This window comes from Galeopterus variegatus, unplaced genomic scaffold (assembly GCF_000696425.1).
Source record: "Galeopterus variegatus unplaced genomic scaffold, G_variegatus-3.0.2 Scaffold2012, whole genome shotgun sequence".
Lineage (NCBI taxonomy): Eukaryota > Metazoa > Chordata > Mammalia > Dermoptera > Cynocephalidae > Galeopterus > Galeopterus variegatus.
Genome location: NW_007728123.1, coordinates 289,131 through 300,707, shown reverse-complemented (window position 1 = coordinate 300,707; position 11,577 = coordinate 289,131). Strand labels below are relative to the sequence as shown.

At 36.2% G+C, this 11,577-nt stretch overlaps 1 protein-coding gene across 1 annotated transcript in view; it reads left to right on the top strand.

The window, feature by feature from the left end:
- The window catches only part of SFMBT1 (Scm-like with four mbt domains 1), an 85,673-nt gene that overhangs the window by 31,769 nt on the left and 42,327 nt on the right, over positions 1–11,577 (top strand). Inside the window, exon 3 of the mRNA XM_008580080.1 lies at positions 3,973–4,067. Coding sequence (XP_008578302.1) covers positions 3,973–4,067 — 95 coding nt within the window. The remainder of the gene's footprint in view (positions 1–3,972; positions 4,068–11,577) is intronic.

The following is an 11,577-nucleotide window of genomic DNA, read 5'->3' as shown; positions in this document are numbered from 1 at the left end:
GCTAAGGACCACAGATGCCCAGCCTTTTTATGTTTTAGTAATAGGAATTGACTTTCTACTGGCCTCTAGGATTCTCTCAATGCAGTCTTTGTTGACTTGTATTCCATGCCCACCCCCAAGGGTTGACATTTATTCATTGATAAGCTAATCTTTTTTAAAATTTATTTTTAATCTATACGTAATAATACTTTTCTGTGTTTATGGGGTACAGTGTGATGTTTCAATACATGTATACAATGTGTAATAATCAAATCAGGGTAATTAGCATATCACCTCAGACATTTATCATTTCTTTGCTGTAAGGATATTCAAAATTCTCTCTTCCAGTTATTTTGAAATATACAATATATTACTGTTAACTGTGGTCACCCTACTATGCAATGGAACACTAGAACTTATTTCTCCGATCCAACTATAACTTTGTAACCCGTTGGCTTGTATTTCTAATGAAAAATTTCAAATACATAAAAATGTTTGGACAAGAATATAACAAACAGCCATGTACCTAGCACGAATATTTAATAAATGTTAACATTGCCCAATATTTGTTGTTTCCATCTTTTTATTGTGGTAAAATGTTCATAGTGTGAAATTTACCATTTTAACCATTTTTAAGTGTACAGTTCATTGGCATTAAGTACATTCACATTATTGTGCAATGATCATCACCATCCATCTCCAGAGTTTTTTTCATCTTCCCATATGAAACTCCATACCCATTAAACAGTAATGCTTAATAAGCCCATTCCCCTCTTTCCCTGGCATCTACCATTCTACTTTCTGTCTCTGTGAATTTGACTACTCTAGGTACTTCATATAAGTGGATTTATATAGTATTTGACTTTTTGTGACTGGCTTATTTCACTTAGCATAATATAGTCAAGGTTCATTCAATCATAACATACATCAGAATTTCCTTGCTTTTTAAGGCTGAATAATATCCCATTGTGTGTATTCAGCACATTTTGTTTGTCTGTTTATCTGTTGATGTTCACCTGGGTTACTTCCACCTTTTGGCTATTGTGAATATTGCTGCTATGATCATTTGTGAACAAATATCTATTTGAGTCTCTGCTTTAAATTCCTTTGAGTATATACCCAGAAGTGGAGTTATTGGATCATATGGTCATTTAAAAAATAAGTATTTTTAGAGGAACTGTTTTATAGTTTTCCACAGTGGCTGCAATATTTTATATTTCTACCAGCAGTGCACAAGGGTTCCAGTTCCTTCACATCTTTACCAACACTTGTTACTTTCTACTTTTTTGGTAATAGCTACTGTAATGTGTGTGAAGTAGTATCTCACTATAGTTTTGATTTGAATTTTCCTAATTATTAGTAACATTGAACATCTTATCATGTGTTTCCTTTTTAAAAAAGAAATAAAAGATAATATAGCTTAAGCTTTTTTTGTACTTAACTTCTAATCCTGTTTTCTTTTCTCTGTCCCCAAAGGTAATGTTGTTGAAGTTGATATATATTTTTGCCATCCTGTTTTTATACTTTTATTAATATGCATGTATTCATAAACATTATACTGCAGAGTTTTGTTTTCAAGCCTAAATTGTGTCTAGCTGTGCTTTTCATTCTGCACTTACCTTTTTTTACTTGATGTGGGTTTTTTTTTGAAATTTATTTATGTCAATACTAGCTCATTCATTTCAACTGCTGTATATTCCATTGAAAGATTGCCGTAATTTATCTGTTCTACTGATTGCTTCTAGTCTGTTGCAATTACAAGCAGTGCTGTCTTTGTATTTGCCTTCTTGTGTTCATGTGAAGCATGGGTCCTGTAGGGTATACTCACTCAGCAACTGTTTACTGAGAACTCACTATGTACCAAGCATTGTTCTAGGCAGAGGTATATATCAGTGAACAACAACAACAAAAAAATCCCTGCTTAGGGAATTATGTGAAGTGAAGGTGCTGGATTACAGAGTATTTGAATCTTTCCTCATTCAACAAGCACTTATCGAATGTCTACTGTATACCAGGTATTTTAAGAGTCTGTGTAACAGGGATATAGGGTAACCAAAACAAAATCCTGTCTTCTTGGAGCTTATGATCTAGTAGGGAAGATAAAAAGACATGGCATACTGTCAGGTAGGAATGAATGCGATGAGGAAAATGGAAGCAGAGCACCATTTAGATGGGTACTGATGGAAGGCCTTTCTGAAGAGGTGACATTTGAGTAGAGACTTGAGTGAGACGAAGGTGTGATCAACACTGAGAGATGAGTCTATGAGCTGAGGGAACAGCAAATGCAGAGGCTTTGTGGAAAGAGCATGATTAAAGAAGAATGTCAAGAAACTCATTGCCACCTGAGTGCAGTGAGCATTAAGAATCTGACTGGGGATAAAGTGGAAAGGTAGATAGGAAGGGGGTCAGACTGTGTAGGGCTTCTGTAGTCTCCCAAAGATTTTAGATTTTATTCAAGTGTGATTGAAAAGTGAAAGATATTGTGGTTAGGCCTTGGATTAGAGATAGCAATGGGATATGGTGGGAAGTGATTAGATTTGGGATATGATTTAAAGATAGTGCCTATAGAACGTTTTTATGGGTTAGATGTAAGGTATGAAAAAAAGGGAGAAGCAGGGATAACCTCACATTTTTATGGATTGAGCTAAAATATTGACTAGTACAGGTTGAGCATTCTAAATCTGAAATCTCAAATACTCCAAAATCTGAAACTTTTTGAGTTCTGACTTGATGCCACAAGTGGAAAATTCCACACCTGACCTCATGTGACAGGTCATGTGTTTCATGCACAAAATTATTAAAAATATTATATAAAATCAGGCTGGCCCATGACTCATAAGAGGTCAGTGCTAATAACACCAAGGCCACGGGTTTGGATCCTACGTAGGGATGGCCAGTTGGCTTACTGGCTGAGCGTGGTGCCAACAACACCAAGCCAAGGATTGAGATCCCCTTATTGGTCATCTTAAAAAAAAAAATTGTGTAAAATTACCTTCAGGCTATGTGTATAAGATGTATGTATATGAAACATAAATGAATTTCATATTTAGATTTGGGTCACATCCCCAGTGTATTAGTCTGTTTCTGTTGCTTATAACCAAATACACGGGTATTTTATAAAGAAAACTAAATTTATTGCTTACAGTTTCTGAGGCTGGGAATCCAAAGTCCATCTGGTGGTGGTGACAGTGATCCAGGGTTCTCACATTGCGAGCTGGTGGAAGCAGAGAGAGCAGAGAAGGAGAGAGAGACTCTCTTTTCTTCTTTTAAAGCCCTCAGAACCACACCCCTAACAACCATTTTTAATCCAATCACTATGGAATGGTCCTACTATCTAATAACCTCTTCAAGGCTCCACCTTTCAATTACCATAGTAGGACTTCCCACCTTCTCAACAGTCACAGTGGGGGCCATGTTTCTAATACATAAAATTTGGGGGATACAATTCAAGCTTCAGTGAGTTTTGGGGACATAATTCAATTCAGTATACCGAAGATAGCTCATTATGTACATGCAAATATTCCAAAACCTGAAAAAAATTCCAAATCTGAAACGTTCTAGTCACAAGCAATTTGGATAAGGGATACTCAACCTGTAGAAACTTTTATTCAGTTGGAGAGTACCAAGAAAGAATCAGGTTGAAAATTTAAGTTTGAAATGCCTATTAAGTATCTTAAATATCTGGCATTAGATACTAAATTGTAGTCCAAAGTGATTGTAATAGTTTCCACTCTGACTAGCTTTATATGATTGATTTGGGAGAGCTCCAGATTTGGGTGTCTCCCACCTAGAGACAGCATGTCAAACTACCATTCTGATAAGATTCATTGACAATCAATGCACTAAAGGAACCTATTTAAAAAAGACTTAATTCTTATGCATAAAATCAATTAACTTGTGAAGTAAATTCTGTAAGTTAAGTCTACTAAATTTATGTTGTTATATTTTGAGTTTTCTTTAATTGGGATTCACCTGTTTTGTTTTTAATTTCAGATGCTGGATCTGGTATGGAAGAAGTGGAATTAAGCTGGGAAGATTATCTAGAAGAGACAGGGTCCACAGCAGTTCCCTACGGGTCTTTTAAACATGTAAGCAATAACTGTATTTGCTTTCCTGGTTATGTCTCTTCCCTTTGAATCACTGTACCATCATTAGAGAACTTAGAATTATTTTAAGTTGGGGCACTTGAAAGAGTTTAAGTACTTTCTCCTTTTCCTTCATCCTGCCACCCTCATTAAGAAAACTCAACATATTTTTAAATCCTTTTTGTTTTTGTATATTTTTTGCCACTCAATTCAAGACTTATCCTTTTGACCATTCACGAATATTCCTTTATTTTTGTCAGAAGACCTTCTCAGTATTGGTTTGTTCCTTGAAAGTAATTTCAATAATGTTATTTGCTTTCCTTCATATTGAGCAGAAATATAAACATGTCATACATTAGGTCATATTGGTGGCCCAGTTGTATGCCCCAACAGCCCAGTTTAATGCCTTATCAATGGACAACATATTTGTCCTATGTAACAACTTTAAAATTAAGAAAATACCCCAAAGTTTATTAATAATTTCTATCTAGATCTAGTTTTTAACCTGTTCACCCTAAACTTCCTCTTAAAACACATGAAATTATTGATTCTAAAACTACTTATTTCATATTTTTCTTAGTCTGCTTGGGCTGCCATAACAAAATTCTGTAGGTTTGATGCCTTAAACAACAGAAATTTATTTTCTTACAGTTCTGGGGGCTGAAATTCCAAGATCAGGGTATGTAGTCAGTTTTTGGTGAGAGCTTTCTTCCTGGCTGCTGCCTTGCTGTGTCTTCATATGGCGGAGGGAGAGAGAGCATGCACACCCTCTGGTGTCTCTTATAAGGATACTAATTATGTTGAACCAGCAATCCACCCTTATTACCTCATTTAATTTTAATTACCTCTGCTATGGTCTGAATGTTTGTGTCCCCCAGAAATTCATATGTTGAAACCTAATCCCCACTGTGATGGAATGAAGAGGTGAGGTCTTTGGGAGGTGATTTGGGTTTAGTTCCCTTACAAAAGAGTCCTGAGGGAGCTTGTTCATCCCTTCTGCCATGTGAAGACACAGCATGAAAGCACCATCTTTGAAGCAGAGAGCAAGCCCTAACCAGACACTGAATCTGCTTATACCTTGATCTTGGACTTCCCAGCCTCTAGAATTGAGAGCAACAAATTTCTGTTGTTTATAAACTACCCAGTCTAAGGTATTTTTTTGTTTGTTTGTTTGTTTGTTTTTATAAGATGACCGGTAAGGGGATCTTAACCCTTGACTTGGTGTTGTCAGCACCACGCTCTCCCAAGTGAACTAACCAGCCATCCGGGATGAACCCGTGGCCTTGGTGTTATTAGCATCACATTCTCTCAAGTGAGCCACGGGCCAGCCCAGTCTAAGGTATTTTGATATAGCAGCCCAAACAGACTAAGACAACTTCTAGAAAGGGCCTCTCTCTCCAAATACAGTCACACTGGGGGTAAGGATTTAAACATATGAATTTTGTGGTGGCACAGTTCAGTTCATAACAGTGTTCAATAGGGCATAGTTTATTCGTTCTAGGCTTTGTGAAGAAAATAATGCTCACTCAGTATCGTCTATGATTTTGTGAAGTTGGGCCATATTCTTTTAGCTGTTGTCATTATAAGCTGAAGAGCCCTGCTCTTAGTTTGTCCTCATGTGAAAACTCAGTCATATTAATTGCCCTTTCAATTATTTCATTTATGTGAAATAAACAAATTAGTTTATTTATATCTCTCAAGTTAAAGTGGTGGGAATAGTATATTTCAGTAAAGAATTTATTTTATATTGCATTGGTTAATCGTTTGTAATTGTTCTCAGTGTCCTTTTTTTTTTTTTTTTTTAACATGGAAAGCCTGTTAGTGGTTATGCAATACCTTTGAATTCTTGTTTTTTATGTTATCCCTACTCTGATATGTATTTGTCCAAGCTTATTATACTAATGTTCAAACGGAGGACAAATTCCCTTACCCAAGTTCTGGTTTTAAAAATGTCCTTTTAAAGAAACAGATTTCACCTTTTCCTCTTTGAATGACAAAGCAACAAAGAGAATAAAAAACAAGTGCATACTCTTTCATTGTCAAACGTGGGAAATATTTGTAAACCTGAATCTTAGTGTGTGGTGAAGGGCTGCCAGATACAGTGAAAATCAAGCCTGGGTGTGGGAAGATTCTGAGATGAGATGCCTGTGGCTGGCAGATCACAGGCAAAGCTGGTAGAACTCATAGCTCTAGATCAATGGAGATGAATGTGCAGGCCTCTGGCAAGATTTTAACAGGATCCAGTTTGAAACACAGGAAGGAGGGAAAACAGGGCTGAAGAAGGAATTAGAGATTAATCGGGGGGAAGGGTCTGAAAGAGTGTGAAAGCCTTCCTCATGGTGCATTCTGGTGGAAGGAACAGCACCCACTATGGGGAAGACACTAAGTTCTACCTGGATTTGCTAGAACAAAAGCTTTACACCATTAAGGGAAGGAATACAAGCCCTATTAACCCCAAGGCAAAGTGAAGACCAATTGCAGCCTGGGGAATAGAACAGAAGAAAAAGAAAGCCCTGGGAGAGGGTCACAAATACACGCTGGATCATTAGTGATCCCCTAGAGCTGAGGTAGAAGTAAGATCACTGGGAACTTCTCCAAGAGCCAGGGACACAGAACCTAAGACTGAGGCTGATCCTCAGAAAATGCCCCTTCCCACTTGCCCCCACCACCCAAATAGAAAATGTTGGGTAGCAGTAGTCCATTGTAGGGGAGAGGCAGGTGCATGGAGAGAGAGGTGCAGTCATAAAGAGAAGACATAAATCTGAGAGTGGAGCAGCAGACTGAGAAAAAAAACAACCTCTGGCAAATGAGCCTACACCCCAAATACTAGATAATGCTAGAGGAATTTGAAGTCTCTTGTATACTGTGAATAACCATAGCAGTAATGAAACCCAAATCCACCTCCACTCCTAGGTAGATTGACTTAACCTTCTCCCTTGAACTAAAGCCCTAAGAAAGGAAGAAAAATGCTCATTTCCAGGCATAAATACTATTTGCCTCAGTCTTAATTGTTTTGTACATGATGTCTGACTTTCAACCAAAAAGTATAGAGCCCATAAAGAAGCAAGAGAAAAACAGCAAACTGTCAAAAGAGAAAGCAGTCAACAGAACCAGACTCATATGACTCAAATGTTGGAACTATCAGAGAGGTAATTTTAAATAACTATGATTAATATGTTAAAGGCTATAGCAGAATAGGTGGAGAGCATGCATGAATAGAAAAGCAATTTCAACAGAGATGGAAGCTATTAAAAAGAATGAAATGGAAATAATAGAAATGAAAAACATGATAACAGTGTTGATGAATGCCTTTAACACACTCATCAGTAGACTTGACACAGCTAAGGAAAGGATCAGTGAACTTGAAGATAGATCAATAGAAATTGCCCATCTTGAAACACAAAGAGAAAAAAAGAGTGGGAAAAAACAAGACCAGAACACCTAATAGCTGTGGGATAATATCAAAAAGTGAAAAGAATGTATAGTTGGAATCTCAGAAGGAAGAAGGAGAGTAAAGAAGAGATATTCAAAGAGATAATAGACAATTTCTAAAGGAAAAAAGAGATACCATACCACAGATCCAAGAAGTGCAGAGAACGCAAATAAGGATAAATATTAAACAAACAAAACCCCCTGAGACACACCCTATTCAAACTACTGAAAACCAAAGAGAAAGAGAAAATTTTGAAGGCAGCTAGGGAAAAAAAGGTACATTGCATACAGAGGAACAAAGATAAGAATTATAGTAAAATTCCTTTTAGACACTATGCAGCCCAGAAGATAGTGGAGTAAGGTCTTTAAGATGTGGAAAGAAAAAATCTGGATTCTATACCTAGAAAAAAATTTCATCCAAAAGTGAAGGAGAAATAAAGACTTTTTTTCAGGAAAACAAAAATTTAGAGAATTCATTACCAGAGACCTGCACTACAAAAAATATTAAAGGAGGTTCTTAAGATGGAAGGAATTTGATATCAGACAAAAACTTGGATCTACACAAAGAAATAAAGAATGATGGAAATGGCATAAATGTAAGTAGATATAAAGTTCATTTCAATGTCTCTAAAAGATAAGTTTGAAGCAATAATAGAAATGGATTGTATGTTTATAGCCTATGTAATTACTATAATACAAAAGATGGGAGGGAGGATTTGGGAGGATATGATTATAAGACCTTTATATAACATGTAAAATATTATAGTAAGTAGACTAGTTAATTAAAGATGCATACTGAACACCTTTCAGCAATCACTAAATTATTATTATTATTATTTTTAAAGAAAATGTAATTTTATTTTTTACGTTCTAGGATGTTGTGGAAGAGTTGATAGGGAGAGGGAAGGAGAAAGGGGTAGGAAATGTGATGGAAAAAGGAGGAAGGAGGAGGGGCAGGATTGAGGCCTGTGACACCACCCTCATTCCCACAGGGGAGTCCAGGGGACTTCCAGCTGTAGCTTGGTCATTGCCAGGGTGGGTGCAGATGTCAGGGGGGTGTGGCAAAAGCCCTCACCACCCACCATCCCAGCTTGGGAACCCAGGGCCCTTCTTGCTGTGGCTTAGTGGTCGTCGCTGGGCTGGTTGCACGTGGCAAGGGGGCATGACTGAGGAGCAACCACTAAATTAAAAAAAAATTCTGTGGTAAAATATATATAAAATTTACCATTTTAATCACTGTGGCATTTAATACGTTCACAATATTTTACAACCATCAACATAACTTTTTCATCATCTCAAACAGAACCTCTGTACACATTGAACAGTTACTTCCCATTTCCTCCTCCCCCCAGACCCTGGTAACCTCTATTCTACTCTTTCTGTACCTCACATAAGTGGAATCATACAATATTTGTCCTTTTTGCCTGCCTTATTTCACTTAGCAAAATGCTGTTAGCATATCATTACTTATTTAAAAAGATTTTTTTAGTGGTTGCCCTTGAGTTTGCAGTATACACTTATAAAGAATCCAAGTCCTGTTTTAAGTAACTCTGTGTCACTTCACAGGTAGTTCAAGTACCTTTTACCAAAGTATTCCCAGTTCCTTGCTCATGTCCCTTGTAACATTGCTGTTATTCATTCATTCATAAGCTGTAATCACCGAATACTTTGTTGCTATTATTATTTTGAACAAACTGTTATCTGTTAGTTCAATTAAGAATGAAGAAAATTAAGGATTTTATTTTACCTTCTCTTATTTCTTCTCTAATTCTCTTCTTTATGTAGATTCAAGTTTCTGACCCATGTAATTTTCCTTCTTTCTAATGAATTTCTTTTAATATTTCTTGCAAGGCAGGTGTACTAGTGACAAAATCCCTTAACTTTTTGTTTGCCTGAGGAAGTATTTCTCCTCTTTTTAAGGATGATTTTGTTTGATACAGAATTCTAGGTTGGTGGCTTTTTGCTTTCATTGGTTCGAATGTTTCACTCCACTCTCTTCTTGCTTGCATGGTTTCTGAGGAAGGAAAAAAAAGGAAGGAAGAGCATTAGAGAAGGCATAAAAGAAGGTAAAATAAAGTCTAATTTTTCTTATTCTTAATTTAGTTAACAGATAACAGTTTGTTCCAAATTATAACAGCAACAATGTATTTGATTACGTATGCTTATGTATAAATATATGCTTATGTTTTCTTATGCATAAGTGAAATGAGTGACAGCAATGATACAATGGACAAAAGGAAGGAATTAGAATTATTTTGTTATTGTAAGGTACTTATACTACCCATGGAGTGGTGTAGTGTTATTTCAAAATGGATTTGGGTTAGTTTAAATGTATATTGCAAAATCTAAGGCAACCACTAAAAAAGGTTTAAAAAAAAAAGTATGACTGATATGCTAAGAAAGAAGACAAAAATGGAATCATATAAAATGCCATTTAAAACAGCAAAAGCAGAAAAAGAGAAGACAAAAATAGGAATAAAGAACAAGGGAACAAATAATAACATATGCAATAGGTATTAATCCAACTGTATCAATAATCACTTTGAATGTCAGTGGTCTAAATGCATCATTTAAAAGACAGAGATTGTCAGAGTGGATGAAAAAACAAGACCCAACTATATGTTGTCTATAAGAAAACCACTTTAAATATGAAGACACATATAGATCAAAAGTAAATGGATGGAGAAAGATATATCATACTAACACTAACCAGAAGAAAGTGGGGATAGCTATATTCATTTCAGACAGAGTTGACTTCAGAGCAAGGAAATTTATCAGGGATAAATAGAACGTTACATAATGATAAAGGGGTCAGTTCTCCAAGAAGACATAACAATCCTTAACAAGTGTGCACCTAACAATAGAGAGTCAGTATAAGGGAGGCAAAAACTTACAGAACTGCAAAGAGAAACAGATGAATTCAATATTTATAGTTGGAGAATTCAACACCCTTCAATCAGAAATGGACAGATCCAGCAGGCAGAAAATCAATAAGGACATAGTTGAGTTCAACACCACCATCAATCAACTGGATATAATGGATCTATAGACTACTTCATCCAGTAGCCAAATACACATTCTTCTCAAGCACACATGGAATATTCACAAAGATAGAATGCACTGTGGGCCATAAATCACACCTTAAATTTAAAAGAATGGGAATCACACAGGGTGGGCTCTCAGAATATAGTGGAATTAAGCTATAAATCAGTAACAGAAAGACTGTTGAGAAATCCCCAAACACTTGGGGATTAAACAACATACTTCTAAATAACATGTGGGTCAAAGAAAAAATCTCAAGAGAAATATAGAAATATTTTGAACTAAATGAACTAGATGAAAATTCAGTAATGTCAAAAACATCAAATATCTAGGATCGAATGTAACAAAAATTTGCAAGGAAACTCCATTATTGATGTAGGTTAAAGAACTATAAAAGTGAAGGATACACCTTGTTCATATAATGAAAGAGTCACTGTTGTAAAGATGTCATTTCTTCCTAAATAGGTCTGTAGATTTACTGCAACCCAAATCAAATTTAAAAAAAAAAAAATCTATCTAGAAATTGACAAGCCGATTCTTAAGTTCATGTGGATATATAAAGGACCAAGGATACCCAGGCACACCTGAAGAATAAGACAAAATAAGATGACTTGCTATACTAGATATTAAATATAATTAAGACAGTGTAGTGCTGCTGTAAGGAAAGACAGATAAGAAAAAGATCCACTTTTGTAGGACCGCTTGATTTATAACAACAGTGACAATTTACTGTGGTTGAGAAAGGTGCAGGTTTAATTGGATATGCATATTGAAACAAATAGGACATGATCCCTAGATCTATGCAAGAGATTAATTCCAGGTGGATATTCTAAATATGAAAAGCTTCTAGGAAATAATATAGTATATCATTTTATGACCTCTAGGGGCAGGAAAAGATTTCTTTAAAAATATAGAACACGGGTTGGCCCGGTGGCGCACTGGAGAGTGCGCCGCTTGGGAGTGCGGTGGCGCTCCCGCCGAGGGTTCGGATCCCATGTGGAGAACGGTTCATGCTCACTGGCTGAGCGCGGTGCAGGCG